Source organism: Aythya ferina, assembly GCF_964211825.1.
Source record: "Aythya ferina genome assembly, chromosome: 12".
NCBI lineage: Eukaryota > Metazoa > Chordata > Aves > Anseriformes > Anatidae > Aythya > Aythya ferina.
Window position 1 is genome coordinate 12,207,489 of NC_140308.1, and position 19,428 is coordinate 12,226,916.

Sequence of the window (19,428 nt, forward strand, 5' to 3'; positions counted from 1 at the left end):
TCAGCACAGCACGATCTCAGATGAAATTTTATTATACAGGAGTCATCCCCACTTTTTTGTTAATGTAATAAACGTGGCAGAAGAAGACAGGGGAAGATAGGAGCAGGAAGATGCTGAGAAATTGACCAAAGCAAGGATTAGGTTCACCAGCTTTAAATGCAGCAAGAGATTTCATACAATCTAAAAATGAACACAATCCGTATTTAATGTCTGTTTTGTTCCCTTTACAGAGGACAATTGCATAATTGCTCTGAACTCCAGTACTGACTAGAGCTGTATGCTGATGGTACCGACGCAGTTCTTTCTAGTGGGGATGATGTCTCACGACTGGTGCATTTTTCAGAAGGAAGAGGTGCTTTGTGAACAGTATGACTGTTTCCTTTACTCAGCTGTTGCAGCAGGAAGTTGTTCATGGACACTAAAGACCTGGGAAAGATTGTTGTGGAAAAAAAGATTAAAATGGTGAGCATGCATTCTGGAGAGGGAACCTGCTACGATTAGGAACATTTTTCCAAAACTGATATACTGATTTCCATTTACTCAAATTCACATGGAAAAAAAAAAAAAGTTGAAATTTGTACTTAAAGCTCTGTGTTTCGAGACAACCACAACTACAGCTATGACTCATTTTAAGATTTCGTGCCTAACTGGCTTACAATGATTTATAACCAACAGGAACCATTCAAACTGTGTCGTAGAGATTGGTAGTGTGTGCTAAAACAGCTGGAAGCCGACTAGCAGAGTACTATGATTGCAAAAGACAAAGACTCTGGTCTCCGATTTTGACCTGTGATGCTTTTTCTAAAAAAAAAAAGCAGTTTCAGCACACACGGAATATCCCTGACTTTCCACTCATTGAACTGGCACTTTCATATCTTGGCTTAAAAGTCTGTAACCTCAATGTGCTTCAGTGCTTGCTCATGTGTCAAAGCCCTGAATTCATGAATTTGCCACTGCAGGGGTACTACGATAAGCACACGTGAACTAGGACTGGAGGAATTCTGCTGGGACACAGGTGCCACCTCCTGTTGTGACTCTGCTTGTTCTGTACCTGAGGCCAGCCCCTACCTCTGGCTCTCCTGCAGAAGAGCCACCATCTCCTGGATTCCGGTAAGTTGTTTCACTTCCAGTCTTAGGAATTCCACCTGGGTACTCAGCTGGTTGTTCTTCCAAAGCAACTCATCTTAAGGAAACACAGTGAGAAGTCTGAGCAAAATCACCAAAAGCTGGTAAACGCATTTTTAATAAAAGCAATTCTTGATGCTAATGCGTAACAGAGTAAGTTTCTATGAGCAATATTAATAACAGCCACAGTTATTATTACTATCTCTTTTGTTCAAACCCTAGGTTGAATCTGTTCTAGGCACATTTTTGGATCAAAACTTTTTTGATGTACTGCTGTACTGAGCATGCCTCTAACAGGACTGTCTGTTCTGAAAGACAAGGGGGATTGTGAAATCCACTGGCTGGAGGTTACACCGAACAAAAAAATCACTAGAGCAGCCTGTGAAGGGTTGTGGTCCTTTGTTACACAAAGCTTTTAAAATTCAGGGCTGAAGGACTGGCTAAAATGCATCCTGCAGTGACCCTGCAGCACCCAGGGCACAGAACTGTATGGCCGCTGCTACAGGGCAGCTCAGAACAGATGCTCAAACCTACTTGGCCATCAAACTTGTGAGGCTATCTCCAGTTACACAGCAGCTGTCACCGTGCATACTGGCCACTAAAGTGCTGGACAAATGGAGATTAAAGCTTGGACCACTGTCAGGTTGACTGTAGGGCTAGGACAGACTGAAAATATCAGAAAATCATCTTCAGTTTGTGGGGAAGCTTGTGCTGGTCTGTCAGCAGTAAAGGAAGCCATCCGATGATGTTAGTGTTTCCTTGTTACATTCATCTTTTTCTTATTGCACAGTGTATAAAAGCTCCTAGAAAACGCATAAGTGGCATAGCAGGTACTGGCATAACGCATGAATGGCTGCATTGTGACCATTCTTGTGAGCCTTGTAAGGCCACATCAGCCACCATTTACTTGATGTACCATAGCCCAGGGGGCTATAAATGAATCCTTCCACTTCTAAAAGAATAGCTTGTACAGCTGCTAAGAAAACCCTAGTTTCATTCCTTACTCTTCACAATCATTGTAAGCTTACCTTGAAGCAGAAAACAAAAGTATTTTGAACAGTCACATTGCTCACAATAAACTAAAGCTAAGTCATTTGGCCCTACCGTACATGGATGCTTGGTTCCTTTGGATGTGATAACTCGAAGCAGCAGGGTGATCCATCTTGTGTAATGTGGAAGCTGAGACATGACTCTCCACCAGCCCTTTTTCTTGCTGCTGCAGCAAATATTCCAGTTGTGACAAGATAAAACAAAACCAACACAATACAATACAAGAAAACAACAAAGGGTTCCTGAATCAAGTTAGTGTTAAGAGAAATGAAACACTCTTCTGCAGTTTTGCCAGTACCCGATAAGCTCCTAGAAGCCTTTCCAGTGATGCTGCTGAGCCCTCTGAACAGCGATAATGACAAATTCATGCTATGTTACACTCATTAAGTGAACCCTTATGTCACTGCTTTGAAGTACTTGTTTGGAACACGCTAAAGAAAAAAGCCATTTTCAAAGCATAGGTGTACAAGAATAACCTAAACAAACAGTAACATCTGAAACACAAAAAGATATCCAGGCATTTTGGCAGGGAGCTTAGGTGATGTCAGAAAACAAATCTAAACAGAAATGTTTCTATGGATTTTTTTTTTTTTTGAGAACTAATTGGAAACAGATTTTAGGTTTGGATTTAAACTTATCCTTGCAGTATCTCTAATGCTATCCCTGTGCTATGCATTTTAGTCTCAAGGAGTACAAGTTTGAGGCTGTGGAGCAAAGGAAGGAAAAACCTGGCATCTTCCTGCTCACATTATTGCCATGGGTTTAGCTGGTGGTCTTGAGAAAGTCATTTGACATGTTTTTTCCTGGGATTTTTAGCCAGTAGACTTCAAAGTAAATTACAAAATCAGAAGAAAGTCCTATCCTTTGAGCTCTCTTCTTCCTGCCCTCGTAAATTAGCATTTTTTGCCCTACTGGGACAGAGTTTTGAGAGTAATGAAGAGCTCAGCATAGGTCAACATCACAACAGGATGATCCAGGGCTCTTCTCTAGGTGGACTGCACAGATTTTGAACTCCTAGAAGGACAGGTGTCTTATTGAACCCAATCATCTCATTTGCTGTCTCAGTGTGTTAGATCCACTGAGAAAGAGAGACCAGTCTTCTATTGGATCAAGACATTAATTCGTTTTGTTGCAACTCACGGCCACATGTTTGTTAAATCCAACCTGAGGAAGGGAGCAGGAGCAGTCTAGTGGACCAGGACTCATCCTGTCTGTGACAGGCTGCAATAAGATCATATTGAGTAAAACAAAGCCACAGCTGAAATACATACGCAACATCTGGGAAATGCAGTAATTTGAGCAGCTATGGCACTTGGCCCTACGTGGAGGATGATAAGCTAAAACTGTTGCTAGAAGTCTTGCTGTGGAGTAGACAGGCTCACATCTTTTCTGGGTTGGACAAGAGACAAAAATCAGTAGAAACAGGCCTGTGGAGGCAGGATGATGAATGTTTGTTTGCTTGTTTTCCTGGGAACCAGAAGAAGCCAGTATGCAGCCAAACAGCTCCTCTCCGTGGCAGCTGCCCGACCAGCACAGACACTGTTAGATAAATAATGCTAGAAATGGGGGCAAAATCTGGAAAGAATTACAATTACAAACAGGATGAGCAAGAAGGTGTTGGTTTATCCCAGCACCTGTGAGAAGAAAAGGCTTCTGACCTGCCTTCCTAAGGACAAGAGGACTACTGTGTGCTTTCCACCCTTATTCACCCCAGACTCAAGAGGAAAATGTATCAGGACTTCACCACTATCTCAGAAAAACTAGAGCAAGCCCAAAGCCCTAACTACAGCCACTCAGAGAATTTCAAACAAAAGTCTTGCCAGGAGATATCAGTCCACTGAACTGGAGATACTTGCAAATAAAATATATGAGTCTCAACAAACTTCTACTACAAAAAAGGTCAGGGAGAGCAGAGACCTTGCGGGGAACCTCGGATACCCTGTCTCAAGGCAGGTATTAAGGAAGTGCTCTTATTTCAAGGTGCCACAAATGTGATACTTCCCAGAAGAATCAGCCTGTTGATCCCAAATAGAAGGAGCATTCAGAATGCATGACTGAAAATCCTACTGGAAGATGTCTTTTCTCAATATAATTAAATCAGGTGATTAATCCTTTCACAATTTCATTATTACAAGGAAGTTATCCTCATTAAAAAGTTCGTGATAAGGTCATTTTCTTACTGAATTTCCATTAGTACATTGACAAAGAAAGAGAACTAAAACCACTTACCATAGCAGAATCCTTTCTATCGAATAGTTCAGTATTTTTAAGCTGAGTCCTTTGGACTTTGGGAATGTTTCTAGCTAAGACTGAAGAGGAGCGTCCAGCTGTCAGAGGAGCATCCTGCCGTGGATCAGTACAAGCCACCAGGTGGAAAAGCAAGTCTTGGGCAGGAACTACAGAGATACGAAAAGATTTTAACAAAAATCTAAAAACTATGGTGTTTTCATACATAACATTCTGCTAAGGAAAGAGTAGAACAAGGTCCCAGAATATCAGACTTGCAGTCAATAACAAACAAACAAAAAAATAGAGAGAGATGGTGAAATACATTCTTGATTTTAAACACAGATTGAGAGAAGGCAGAAAAATGTTTAAGATGAAGCATCTATAAGCATCTATAAGAAAAGCTTACCAAGAAAATCCTTGTTAACCAGGAGAGATCCAGGCCCGTTCCAGTGACAATCCACAAGCCTCAGGAGCTGTTGGAGGACAGCTGTAACCTTGGACTCTTTTTCACTTCCAGTGGCACTCTGACCTTCTGTGACAGCAGTATCATTACTTAGCTCACTGGAAGAAGACTAATGAGAAAAAGCCAAAGCTATTTACTTTCTCAGCTAATGTCTGCAGTACATCTGCTAGCACCTCCTGCCTTAGCTGGACGCACTTAACAGGTGTTTATGCCTGCACTTTTCCAACTGGGCACAAACAAATTAGAGGCACAGGATGAAGCTGAGTTTATGTGAAAGCATACACAAATGATCTCCAGTGGACCTGCATTTTGTACAGTTTTTCAGCAGTGTATTGAAAGTGTGCTTTTTTTTCACTCTCTGTGCAGTAACATCACACTGAAAATTCATGTTCTCTGTCCTGAAACCCCTTTTTCAGAATCACTGTTTTCCCTAGGCTCTGTCAGAGATAAACAGCCTCTCCCACTACATGTGCCTTCAGTTCCTGTAGCAAAGCAGGTGCCTGTTATTATAATTAATGGCAGTGACATTTATATAGTTCATTATCACACTTTTATATTTATTTTCAACTTCCTATGGCATTGAAAACAAACTGAAGACATACATGGACAAATGGATAAAATTGTCTCTGCAGCCAACTGAATGGTAAATGCAGAGTGATGATGCAGCATAGGATTTGTTCCAGGGCTTTGCGTGTGAATGGGAAGAACAGGACACAAAAGAGAGCCCATACAAGCCAAGAGCTAAAGGACAGGTGCTCAGAGGCTTGTATAATGTATAGCACGATAACGGGATGGGGCAAATGGTTATGTAAAATGTCTGCCTGTACTGCTCTGAAGCATAAACAGTTTAAGATTGAAGAGACCACCCCATCTGGCCCATTTGATGCTTGTTCTATACTCCTGCCTGTTATTCCTGTACTGACATAGGAAATGATCTGTATAAATGTAGAGAAGGAAGACATCTCCCCTTAACTTCAGATACTGAGAGACAGAAAACCCACTGTCTCATTCTTACTTCACTGTGAAAAAATGTTTCTCATTCTAAGTCTCTCTGCTCTTCAGTGGTTAATGTTCGATCGTTGACCCCCACTATGTGCTCCTGTAACAGCCTAGAGGCTCCTAACTTATGTCAGCCTGAAGTAGCTGGGGGGAGAATGAACAGTGAAGGCAGCAGAGACACCAGGGAACTACTTTGTTCATTGTAGCTTCTCTACTTCACATGCACACAGGAAAACAAGATGCACATCTCATCACAGTGGCTATAAATCACTGCAGATTGAGAGTGCTCTTTGGTAATATCCTAAGGTCAGTTAGAGGTGCTCAGGACAACTGTACAGACTGCTTGCTGAAAAATTATCACAGTACTGCCAACACTGGCTCTACAAAGTTCAACTGCTTTTAGACTGCTGGAGCAGCAGTGGATGGTTTTAGATAGTTTTGTGCTACTGGCTTTTGAAGATGCAGAAGCTATTTTGTATTATCTGTACAGAATATTTTTATACTAGGAGATTTCCGTTAGCATCTCCATTTACACGTATGCATTTGTGAAGAACAACAATGACAAGTAATACAATACTTGCCTCCTTGTGAGAGTCTTTGAAGCAACAAATGGGAGACATCGGGGAATGCAGGGTCTCACTTTGCTTATATTCCACTCTAGCTGGGCTGGAGGACCTGCGAGCTGCAGGTTCTCTGACCTTCTCAGGTACTGAAGGTAGCATGGCTGGTTTCATCATTATAGACTTCAAGTTCTCCAGTAACACTTTAGCTGATAATGAAGTTGCATCTCTGAATCCTGCAGATAAAGTAGAAAAATGACTGGCTAGTAGAGCAGAGCTACAGATTAGAAGCATGCAGGTATTCAGACCTGTGGGAAAGAGAAGAGCAAAGCAGATAAACTTTCTCTAATGTTTTATTCTTGTCTCCTCTATGAAGTGACTGACACAGCTGCAGTTTGACTATAAAGGACCACATCTTCACAAAGACACACATTTTCAAAAGTATATAGGGGATTATCCCTTTTAAACACCAATGTCTTGTTGATATCAGCATAAATTAGTCATCCAAATGCCATCAAGGATCTGTGTTTTTGACCATCAACAAGCTGGACAGAAGCGTGTATTTCACTTAGAAGAGTCCTAAAATTAATCTATTGACCACAGATTTTAGAAACGAAATACATGAAAACAACTTCATAATAGTCTGAGATTAGGAAAGAAGAAGCCTCTCACAGGTACTATTTTTTTATTTTATTTTTTACCTGATTTGATGTTTAAAGGATTTTTGTGTTTAATCCCTGTTTCAGTGAGCTGTGTGAGTGTACTGCTGCTGGCAGTCTGCGAAGACGTATTCATTTCTGTAGGAAGCCTCCCACCATAATCCCTGTGGCCCTCGATCCTCTCGCCACTCTGAGGTTTCTGGGCAAGGTGCCCATGCGGGGGAGAAGAGGTCACAGAGACATGGTAAAAATCATCAAAATTGCGTAGTCTGGCATCTCTGGATGCCTTATTTGAGTGATTTATATTCGTGTCACTCAAACTCAATCTCTTTGTAGAAGATATATCCTGGCTAAGCTCACAGGTGCTAGACTTCTGAATTGTGTCCATCTCTGGGGAGGAGTTGAAAGTTTTACTATCTGAGAAGACCACGTGCAGACCTCCTGATCTCATTTTCTCTGGGGTGCGCAGGGATGAACGCAGTTGTGAACATGATGATAGGTCTGGAAAGAAGAGATTAAAAAAAAAAAAGAAAATAAAGAGTTGGTCTGACCATGGAGATAAGACATGATAACAAAGATAGGTCCTCTCCCTAGCAGTAAAATCTCCCCATCATGGAACAGGCATGCGTACCTCTGTCAGACCCTTTCTAAATCTTCAAGAGCTTCCTTTCCACTAGCTGCAAAAGCAGCCACAGAGAGCATAGTTACCCACCAGGATTTAAGACTTCCCTAAGATTTAGGTTCCTTTGATGCTTTATTTCCTTTTTTTCCTTTTTGTTTGTATTTTCCAAGTGACTGTCCTTTGGAATACAACAAGAACAAGAAATCCCACCAGACTAGTTTGGGATCAAACCCCAAGTGAGCACAGATGCATTCTCTAAAGATTTACAGTTTAATGTTTAGCTAAGTATAGGTAAAGCTCATAGCATAGGCACTGTTTAAACACAGAATCTGTCTGATAGCAAAGCTTTTAAACTGTGAATGTATTCAAACCAGAGAGGACAACAGTGACCATCCAGCCTCCTGTATAACCCAGGGCACAGAACTACCCTGAATTAACCATACACAAGAAATCCAGCTTTGACTAAAACATTCTCAGTGTCAAAATCTCGCTGTATTGATTATGCAACGAAAAGTACCAGTTTTTGTGTTGACATCTTTAGATACTGAAGACATCCTTCCGCTTACTGCGTGGCTCTTCATTATATTCTCCCTAGAGCAGCAACATAAAACAGTTGATTTAATGGAATTTTAAGTGGAGTCAGGTATAAAACATGAGTCTGACCAGCAGGAGCTGGTGGATAACACGATTAGACTATTTACATCCACATTGTACCCTGGCGCACAGTTGAAGATGCACCATGATTGGATGCATGTACAACCCCCAAAATTAAGACAAATGCTAGTCCCAGAATGGGGTTAGTGTTTCATACATTTATTTATATATTAGCATTTAATTATGTATTCATTTCTGTTTATTAATTTATCAATAGCTATTCATAATCCAAAAGGATTTTTTAAATGTTATCTGCCATTGTTTAGCATTAGTAAATACAATTACGTTAAAAGCCTTGAAAAAATTTGTAGATTGATTTTGTTTGCTTGCAGAATTGGTATAAACCATTAAAATGATGGTGATATGAACATTTCCAACCTACCTAATTTTCAGTTACTTTTCACATCTGTGAAGCAGCAGCTGTTTAAATTGCATTTCTAATAACTCACCAGCTCTGTGCACACAGCTGTAACACGTGAGATCAGATAATTTCCCCAGCATTCACCCAGACCAGGTGAGAAGAAGGATGTTGAGGTGGAATGTGTGGGTTTCTTTTTCTCACTGGTCTTTGAATTCACTTGGTTGTCTTTCATCTGGATTTCTAGAACATGATTCCTTCAGCTGAAAAGTAAGGTGAGCTACTCTGAGATCTTCCTGGAGGCTTAGAGTGGGATCTTTATCTAAAGCCCTTCTTAAAATTCCCTGCTCTCCGTTTTTTTTTTTTGGTGAAAACTAGAAGTATTGTATGCAAATGATGATTAGTCAGGTAATGAAATGTTATGTTCTTATCTTTTTTATTATTATTATTCCTCACCCTTGCTTTGCACCTTCTTTCTATTTTATCTAAGAAAAATGACATGAACAGAACACGATTAACAAAATCTATCAAATTACCATTGTGTTTGTAAGGTAAATCAGCACCCTGCCCCTTCTAATGCGCGGCAGGAGGGTCTTATAGGGAACCTCACAGCTGAGCTCCCTTGTCCTGTGGCTGTTACAGAGGTCAGAAAAACATCAAATACTAGTAAAATACACCCTGAAGTCACTCATGACAACTGATTTTAAAACAGAGTCTCTCTAGAGCACACATCTTAATATTAGAAGATTAGCGTGCTGTTTGTAACTACAATAGTGAATTTAAATGGGATGTGATCACCAGGTGTAGAAACACTAACAGTGTCTAAGGAGATACGCTTTCATGGACTTAAATAAAACCAAGGGTCCTTGCTCCTGAATCACTTCTGGATTTGGAATATGTAATGCCACTGGGGAAAAACACCACCACCACCAAGTAGTGTTTAAATCATTATTTTCAGCAGTAATTGAGGAAACAGAAAAGAAACTGAGGTGCAGCTTTGTATAGATAACAGCCTTTTATTTTATAGACTTGTCCTGGTGCCTTTTGTATTCAGCTGTCTCATTTTTGGGGTCAAATAATGCAGAATTGCTTCCCCTGCTGAACCGAGGCAGCTCTGGGAGCAGCAGCAGCAACCTGTTCTGGCTCTTCACCCTTTAACCCATCTTTGCAGCTGTAATTCAGCATTAGATCAGAGACCACCAAGGGTAAAACAAAATCCTTTTGGGGCCACTTTATATTTCGGGTGGTCTCTTCATCGCACTTAATAGTACAAGCGCTACTTTAAAGTTCCTTGTGTACACATATCTTGTGGTTAGCAATGGTAGCAACAGGATTGCGGCTTGCTTTTTGTCGAGGAGCACCAAGAGCTGGTGTCCCACAGCCAGGGCACCCCTGCAGCCCTGCACGCCCCCACTGCCAGCATTCCCGGCCCCATATGGCATAAGGGGGTATCACCGGGCTCCAAACCCCTCACACCCCGTCCCCCAGCCCGCCCGGTTCCCCTCAGCGCCCGGCCGGTACCTGCCTGGAGCCCGGGGCGCTCCCGCCGCAGGCCTCGCCCGTTGCCCTCCCGGCCGTTGCCCGGCACCGGCGGCTGAGGCGCGGCCGCCATGGTAGGGGCAGGGCCGGGGGAGGCTCCGCTTCCCTCAGCCGGCCCCGAGGCTGCTTGTGGGGGGCCATGGGGCTCGGTTCTTGTTCCTCGGCCGGCCCCCAGCTGGCAGCCGGCCCGTGGGCATTGGGGGCTGGCTGGAGGAAGCGGCCTGAGGGAGGCTGGCACTGGGGAGGTGGTTTGCTGGGGACAAAAAAATCCTGTAGCGGTACCCCAAATGGATCACTTCTTGCTGGTTTAGTGAGCAAGATCAGCCTGAGGTCCTGCTGGCCACCAGAGCCTTCATGAGGGAGCTAGGAGCAGCGGTGTGTGCTGTTTTCTGCTGCCCCTAAATGCTGGGAATGAGCCTTAGAAATACCCAGACTTTGGTCACTTTTTAAAACTAGTTTTCTTGGCCAGATTTTTCACATTTTCTCCACAAATATTTGATTTGAAATTGCCAGGTGGTATCAGCATTACAAAGCTGAGAACACCGGTGAAAAAGCCAAGGCTAAGAGCACTTTGCGGCCAGCGTAACTGTGGTTCTGCAGCATTGCCACAGTGGCCACCAGCAGCACCTTCAGCTTTGACTTGCAGCTCCCTCAAGAAGCTACAGTTCCTACGTTCATTAACAGTTATTTTTTTCCCCATCCTTTTCCAGATTTCCTTTTGACTCCCTGTCTGTAGCCGCTTGAATGAGAAATAGCCTAAAAATACCACCTATCTTTCCCCACTTGTTCCTGCTGCAAGAATCGCATCCTCCATTGTCAACACAAACACTGTCTCCTTGGCTTCTCAGGCTAGCCACTGTGGCTAAGGAGCGCAGGCTGCTTTTGTTTTCAGGCTTGAATTGGCTTTTCTGTTTTTGTAAGCCACAGACTAATACATCTCAGTGTGATACAACAACAAGAAGCAATTGGCCGCAAACCAATAACTGTTTCCTTCCTGCTGCTTGGAGTAGTGTGGGAGGGTATACAAGCATTTATTTGTGTTTTATTACTGTCTTGTCATAACAAAATTACTGTAGCTTACTTAGCTGGAGTTGGTTCAAACCCGAATACAAATTTGTTACAATCAAGAAGTTTTCTGCCTGAAATGTAGTTCATTTTATTTGTAAATTTAAAGAAGACGTGTGTTGTATTTCAGTTGTAGACCAGGTTGTTCTAAGGTTTAGCTGTAAGAATTATATTATATAAAAGCATGCAATTTATTAACTTTTCACAACCCTCGATCCATATTAACTAAGGAATATGCATGCACAAATTATTAAGAATGTAAAGCCCTTGGGCATTTGCCCCATACTTAATTTTTTGATGAGCTGCTTCAAAACATATGGTGAGGATGCTTCTGCAGGAGGGAAATAAAATGCAAGGTCCAATGGAGTTTTTAGAATAAAATGGCTTTTTTTTGCTTTATTCCAGAATTCACAGGTTCATTCTTGCCTGTTGATATGTTTTCCTTTTCTTTTGAAGGAACCAGAGAGTATTATTGAATCTGCAGAAGAAGAGTCAATTAATTTTAATGTTGGTGGCTGGTATTTCTCAATTCCCAAAAGTAAAGTCGCTCAATTTCCTGAATCTCCATTATGGAAAGCAGCTGCTGTACAAGACCAGTCTGAAAATCTAAGATTATTTATTGACCACGACGGTTTTATATTTAGGCACCTTCACTATTACATGCAGACTTCAAAAGTATCTTTTTTCAGCTGTGATGAATTTAATTTATTATATGAGCAAGCATTAATTTTTCAGCTGACACCTCTAGTACAGGTAAAGTGGGGAATTCTATGTAGTTCTCTCTCTCTCTCTATATATATATATTTGTTATTCTTTGATAATACTCACTGTAAAAGGATGTCAAGGATATTTTACATGTATGATTTTAACAATGGTTGCAGTAGTTATCCAAGCAAGTAGTTTTGGCATTCAATTTGTCTGTCATGGACAGTGAATATGAAAAATGTTCCACGTTTGATGCTTGACCTTTCTGTCAGAGCTCATTCAACTGTTATTACTTGTTTATTTGCTAAAATTAAAGCAAGCAGAGGCTTTTATCCACCGACAGTTATGCTCAGCATTTTATAACAATTATATTGACCAGTCCTGTTGAATATGAACCCTCTAATCTGAAAAAAAATAAAAAATAAAAAATGTGAGATTACCACCCATTCTGTTGTTCCCTGAAAAGGTTCAGTTTGCCAGAAAAGAAATTCATCCCAGTAGGACGTCACTGAATTCATTGTTCAAACAGGGAAATAATACTTCTTCCTCTCCTCCTATTCTTTAGTTGCATAAATAGACATATTAAATGGAGACCTTTAATATTTAATTTACTGCTTATCTACAAGAATTATGTATTGAAATTGAATTGTGATTTTGAATTGTATCAGTGAAGGCTGAGTCCATACTTCCTGCATGGATGAACTGTGTATTTTCATGTGTTAGTATTTGCATTTCCTCTAAGTTTAAACTCTGAATTTCTTTTATTTTTTTTTCCTTTTTTTTTTTTTTTTTGTACTATTTATCAAGTTCTCTCAAAAATACTACAATGTTTAACATCTTTAGCCCAAAATGTTAGCATTTTGGGTTTAACATTAACATTTTTGGATTTTTTATTTTATTTTTTTTTTAGGACCGTATTTAAAGATGTAACATCTCCAAATAGGTTGGGAGAGGAAGACCACCAAACCTCAGTAGTCTGTTGTGTTAACAGTACACAATCACATATTTAACATGGAGCTACTGTGGTATGGCCAGGAACACGCTTCACTGAACTAGAATTCTTGAAGTTTCTGGCTTTTAAGTGATTGTCAGTGCAACCTTATTAATTTCATGAAGGTATATTACATCTGTGCTTTAGTAGTCATAACTGTAGCTCTAAATTTACTTCATATTTAATAGCCTACAAAAGTATGCGTAATCATTTGTTCCAGGTTTAAAATAATTTATCATTCCATAAAAGATTAGGAAAATAGACTGTTAACATCACTATAATTGAGCCAAACATCAATTCCCTCTTAGAATCACTGAATTCCTTCAGCTTATGGTAAAGATCTTATTTAAAAAGAGCTCACTGTTGTGTTTTTGGCTTTTTCTGTTGTGTACCTTTACACATGCTAATGTTCTGTCTTGAATTCCAGAGCCAGAATACAAAGAAATACCATCAGAACTCAAATGCTGCAAAAAGAATTGGCTTTATTTGGAATATATAAATTATTTAAATTACGCATGCAATATTCCTCACACATTTATTCCAGATACCTTTAGGTATCTAAAAATCAGGAATCTAATGTATGCTTATTCTTGTCCATGTACCATATTCCATGACATATGGATGTGAACTATGGCATAGCAACATGGATTAGGTTCTTTCCCATGCCTACTTTTTTTTTTTTTGGTTAATTATTTGAGTTGAAGTACTAAACAGAAAAAAATGTAAGTATTTTAACAGATCTTAGATAATTTGAAGGAGGAGAAACATGATTTATGTGTCCGACCTGCCGATATACCAGTAGCTCAAAGAACATCTCCGAGTTACTGGAGAACGCGAAAAAGTACCAGCAAGCCCTCAGAGGTTTCTCCCAAAAGAAAAGCATTCACAGGTAAGTGTCCCAGCCCCTTTTCCAGGGTTCTGTCAAGTGCAGCGCATGCTTTTATCACTCAGATGCCTTGGCAGGGTTACCTCTAGTTGTAGATGTGTGCTTGCATTTGGACCAGTTCAGAATTTTTGGTTACAGAAACACGAGAAGGATTTAAATTTCTTGCCCTATTTTTGCACATCATTTTCCAGATGTTTGATCACATCTTGATCATATCACTCTTGATAGGGTGTTTTCATCTTCAACGGCTCTTTCTCACTCTTTGTATAGGAAACTTCGCATTAGGGGCTTGATAATTCTTTTGCATCCTTAGGATTGTCCATAGACTGTTAGTTTGTTGCAAGCCAGGAATGTTTTAGAGTTTTGAAAAGGTTTTCTTGTCATCTTTTCTTCTGTATTCATCATTATTTAAATAAATAAGAAACACCACACAAATATTTTATTGATTTGTGCTGGGCTAGCACGTAGCTATAACACTATTTTTGGGGGAATGTTAAGTGTTGCACAATGTTAATGCACTTTTATTAGCTTTGCTGTACTAGAGCCAGGTCATTTGAATTCTTCTTTATTTATCTATTGATTTTTCTGCAATTTTCTTTGCCTAGGTTTACATGAAAGTGCTCCCCTAGGGCTAGTGGATACACCTTTACTTGATACAGAAGAAGAAGTGAATTACTGTTTTTTGCCACTAGATTTAGTGAGAAAATATCCTGCGCTAGTTAATGATGACAATTTGCTGTGGCTGCTTGAGAATGCAGTCCTGATTGAATGTGGATGCAGTGAGTTCCGTTTCATAGGTAACTATTCTTTTTTAAATTATTATTATGACATGTCTAAATCATTTTAATTAAACTATTTCTTTCCATCTTCAATAATACTTCTTTAAAAATCAGAATCTTTTTTTTTTTCTTTTTGGTTTTGTTTTACTGCTCTGTTTAACAACTAACAAGCAAAGCATCTACCAAGTGGCTTCCAGAGTACATGTACCTAAAACTACCTACTTATGATCCTACTTATTTGTCTTTACTAATCCAATGGTTTTCTGAACTGAAATGCACTAATGGCATCAAGGACCAGAACTGCTGTTGACAACTGGTAATTAAGAAAGATAAAACTTAACGTAGTGACTCTAAATGTTCACCCGCTCTTGTATCTTTTTTGCTAGCAAAAAAAATGTCATTTGTTCATGAAATAGTACTCCACTTTCAAAAAAAGGACAAGTACATCTCAGAAGTATGGCAGGACCAAATAAATCCTCCATCAGAGTAGCATTTCATCCTCAGAGGGCTCAGTCAATGTGAGAAAAGAAATTGCTGGAGTTTTGCTCTGCTAGTCCTATGGATAAATTCTGATGTTAGCCTATGGGAAAACACGTTGGAAAACATTGGGAGGGGGCTGTGCCCAGGGAAAGGAATCAGCCAAACAAACAGGAAACCTCTTACAGGAATTTCTTAGGCTGCTCTGGTAAACAAAGCTAGCCTGATTCTGTGCTTACCCTGTCATTTAGGCTGTATCAGGTCTCCTCCAGCACAAACCTAGTTTTCAGGATTTTGTTTCAAAGGCAGTATTTCCTGGTGCGGATTTATTATCTGCTGCATGTATGTCTAAGTGTGAATAGTAACACCAAGGGAAGTTACAAGAAACTGTTTTTGCTAGATCTGAGCCCTGGACAGCGGATGCCAACACACTTCCAATATTTTATTTTTATTTTCAAGTTAACTTTCTCCGCTCAGAGAAGATCTTGTTGCCTGATGACTTCTCCAACATTGATGTCTTGGAGGAAGAAGTTTTACTTCTGGGAATTCCTGAACTTATAGATGCTTTGAGGATCTACAGAGGTACTATAGCATATTATCCATAGAGGTAACATAATGCACATTGACTGCACCTTGGAACAGGCTGCTCAGGGACTTTGGAGTCTCCTTCCTTGGAGATCTCAGAAGATATTCTGATGTGTCCCTGGGCACCCTAGAGGTGCACCCAGGAGGAAGGACCTCCTTCCAGGCTAAATTCTGTGCTTCTGTGGTGGCTTGCTGTTGGACCTATTGCCACCATTCCTGTTCCAAACATCCCATTTCATAACGACAACCTTAAAACCACCATGTACAAGAAAGAAAATCCAGCGAAGTCGCCTTAGGAAGGGTGGGAAATAGGGTTGCAATTATCAATCAGTGCTTGACTGGGACCTGACACCCCTTGTGCATCTCCTTGGTTGGCAGGCGGTGGCGCGGCGGGGAGAGGCGCTGGCAGGCGGCGGGGCGCAGTGGGGCGGTGGGCACCCCTCTTCTGCCTGGCGCTAGGGCTGCTGTCGCGATATCCCGACTCAGTCCTCGGACAGCTCCACATGAGCAGCAACCGGCGGCGGCTCCACATCTGCGGCACCGGCGGCCTCTTCCAGCACGCCAGGTAGGCGGCAGGCAGCTCCCCGGTGGTCACCCCAGAGCTGGGGGAGCGGTGGGCATCTTTGGAGCCAAAACCGGGTGCTCTTCCCATGAGTCTGACCTTTGGAAATCACGGTGTTCATTAACTCAGCTCGCACATAACTGCAATTACAGGAGCAATCATGTCCTTCTATTATATTGCAGGCTGATAAGCCTCAAATTCCAAAGTGATATGGGGATTTTTTTATTATCATCATTTATTTTCAGGCGATAACATCCCTAAAACTTAATATTATTAGTTATTTTTAAGTGATAACACGTTCTTAACACATACTATTCCTTGTAGGGAATTTTCAAAAGCACCTCAATGTCTATGGGTACCGTTGTTTTGTGTTTTTTTTTTTTGTTTGTTTGTTTTTTGTTTGTTTGTTTGTTTTTTTGTTGGTGTTTGTTTGTTTGAAAGTCACAGAAAAGTTGTGCCACTTTGCCCGTTCCAACAAAAAATGTAGATGTCTGGATACTACATTTGAAATCTCCATGCTGGTAGCACTCTTGCCTAGACAATGTAGCAGAAACACATGCTACCCCTAAAATCTGAGGGCTCACAGAAAGCCGACAGGAAGATAAAACACGTAATCAGCTCATCTCTGCCCCTAGCATTTGTGTGCACTTGCTGTTGTCACTGGATAATGATGCAGTGTAGGAGAAATAACATATTAAAACCTTTAATCAAAGCTATTTCAGATCATTATTTGATAGCTCCAGATTTACTGTGGATTGCCCAGGGCTCTCAATTCATGAAAAAAAAAAAAAGTTACAAGTAAAGATCAGTAGGTGCAAAAAACATATTTAGGAAAATTTGTATTTACTGACTTGTACTCAATAAAAATAAGTAGTAGAAATATAAAAATAAAAAGAAAATGTGATTTCTACTTCTTTTGGATAGAAATTGGTTGGGAACTTGCCAACTTCCTCTCACTGAAAATATTTCTGAAATCCAAGAGCTCTGTGCTTATTTGGACAAAATGGACAGCACATACGAGCCGATGAAAGATGCTTTAAAATGCTATCTGAAGCAACAGATGTCATTGGGGAGCAGAGATTACAGTAAGTCAAGATTTTTTTCAAAAAATCTTTTTGTTTTAGAGCAGATTGAGGATTATTGCCTGGATGCAATTAATCAGTCAATAATCCTTTCCTCCTGGCTCAAACTTCAGCTTGTAGGATTCTAAATGTACTTGCTGTGGTTTATTTGGAAGTTTGACTTATGTGGTAGCAGTGACCTTACTTCCAGCTTACTCCACTGTCAGGGCCCTCTGTTTTCCTGTAGGGGTTGTTTGTGCTGCCAGTTTTGAGCCATCAGCAATTTTCACTAGAACAAGGTGACATGGCTGATATTTGACATTCCTCCCTGCCCTTCCATGCAAAAGGTCTCTGTAGAAAGGAGTGATGCTCTAACCCTTGGATAGGAAGCTTTGGTCTTAAATTGAAGCAGCAGTTACTGAATTATGCATCACTCTCGATTAGTATGTTGGAGAAAGCTGCTAGAAAAAATAATTGTGACTCAAATGTTGTAACAGTAAATGATGCCTCAGCTCCCTATATGTTATGAAAGATAGTCCCACTGCAGTAGCTGTACAAGACAACCATGTTCTAGTTTGTTCATTGTTTAGAGAACCCTAGAATCTATTTATGTCATTACCTATAGCCCCATATATCATTCCTTTAAGAGTGTGGCTTACTTATATCTTCTGTAAAGGCCTGGGCTCTTGTAAGAAATAAAATTATCCATGTTGGAGCGTTTTTCAAAGTTTTGTATTATTATTATTCATCTGTTTTTAACTATTCCATTTGAATGCAAAGATTTTGAGTTTTCCTAAAGCAGAGAGTCACAGGAATTACTAACTAAAACAATAAGATGAACTACATTGGTAAGGATTTCAACAGGAGCTTTCCCACATCTTTGTTTCAACACTAAGGTGGGATGTGGTCTGATCCCAGACTGAAACATATCCAAAGCTGATGGGTTATATCTGCCCTCTGCATATACAAGCTGTTTGAGGTTTGCACCTGCCATGATAACATCATCTTCAAAGAAAATAAGGAGTGAGGCTCCTTGCCAAGATGGGCAAGGCTCTGGTATTCCAGCTTGCCCTGGCTTTCCACTAGCTTTCCACTTGCTGACAAGCTGAGTTTTCACTTTCAAAGACCTCTCATTTTTTTTCCTTTGTTCCCAGTAATCTGGAAATAATTCATTACTTTCCATGACAATGTAAGAGTGTACTTAGGCTCGCCTACCTTAGGTGATAAAACTGTTGAGTTATCAAAACTATGCTAATGTACGCAGCCTTCTTCTTATTATTATCTTCAGGTTTAGAGGAGAGGTGGTTAGACTGCAGCATGGATGGACCAAGTTGTCCACTATTCTGACATTACATCCTCACCTGTTATTTCCTTGTGGTTGTGTATGAGCAAAGAAGCATGAGAGTTGCAGCTCTACATACACAGCGTGCTCTGTTACCTCACTATTTCAGATAATTCTTGCTATTTACATTGTTTTGATGAAAAATCCATTATTTTTTTTAAATTATTTTGTTATAGATCTAAAGTTACTGCTGACAGTTATTTTAGTTGTCACCTTTCCATTTGTTACTCCATCTCTAGGTGCAGACTGGACAGCAGAAGTGTCAGCATGCTCACTGCATCAGATTGTGAAAGTTTATGTAGGAAGTAACTGGTATGAAACTTACTTACAGACACTATTGAAGGTATGGATAATTAATTGTCTTTGGTTGGCTTAGCATGACCCTTCCTAAGGCAGATTCTGTAATCCTACAGAGCATAATCTAAACTTCTAATAATAAGAATTATTAGAATGGTGTTGCCCCAGGCGTTATATTAAGTGGAATATGTTCAAGTACCTGAGGGAAAGAAATTTTGACTTCCTAAGAAAGTACTTTCTGGGCTAGTAATATAAGTAGTTGGGCCATTAAGGGCCCAACTTGATGGAACTTGTTTAATCCTTTCACTGAGAAAAGATATCCAAACAGGATTTTTCCTTCCCTCTATAACTTGCACAGGAAATCTTCAAGAACAAAGAGAAAAATAACAGAGCCTTGACTGTATTGATTACCCTTATGCA

At 40.3% G+C, this 19,428-nt stretch overlaps 2 protein-coding genes across 5 annotated transcripts in view; one reads left to right on the forward strand and one right to left on the reverse strand.

Annotated features, from left to right (window-relative positions):
• On the reverse strand, positions 1-10,312 carry LRRC36 (leucine rich repeat containing 36). Its single transcript, XM_084533729.1, has 9 exons — positions 10,241-10,312; positions 8,225-8,298; positions 7,128-7,586; positions 6,448-6,662; positions 4,811-4,976; positions 4,405-4,571; positions 2,230-2,341; positions 1,069-1,183; positions 1-426 (listed from the first exon to the last, which is right to left on the reverse strand). Exons 2-9 carry the CDS (start codon positions 8,286-8,288, stop codon positions 225-227), a joined length of 1,500 nt encoding a protein of 499 aa, XP_084389855.1. The 5' UTR covers positions 8,289-8,298; positions 10,241-10,312; the 3' UTR covers positions 1-224.
• Positions 8,816-19,428, forward strand: part of KCTD19 (potassium channel tetramerization domain containing 19) — a 22,135-nt gene continuing 11,522 nt past the window's right edge. For all 4 annotated transcript variants that reach the window (XR_014697285.1, XR_014697286.1, XM_084533727.1 and 1 more), the window contains exons 1-8: positions 8,816-8,994; positions 12,939-13,144; positions 13,758-13,908; positions 14,511-14,702; positions 15,621-15,743; positions 16,125-16,311; positions 17,233-17,393; positions 18,951-19,054. Coding sequence is in view for 2 of the 4 variants with exons in the window: in XM_084533727.1 (XP_084389853.1) it covers positions 13,139-13,144; positions 13,758-13,908; positions 14,511-14,702; positions 15,621-15,743; positions 16,125-16,311; positions 17,233-17,393; positions 18,951-19,054 (924 nt within the window). In the remaining 2 variants the exon portion in view is untranslated. The remainder of the gene's footprint in view (positions 8,995-12,938; positions 13,145-13,757; positions 13,909-14,510; positions 14,703-15,620; positions 15,744-16,124; positions 16,312-17,232; positions 17,394-18,950; positions 19,055-19,428) is intronic.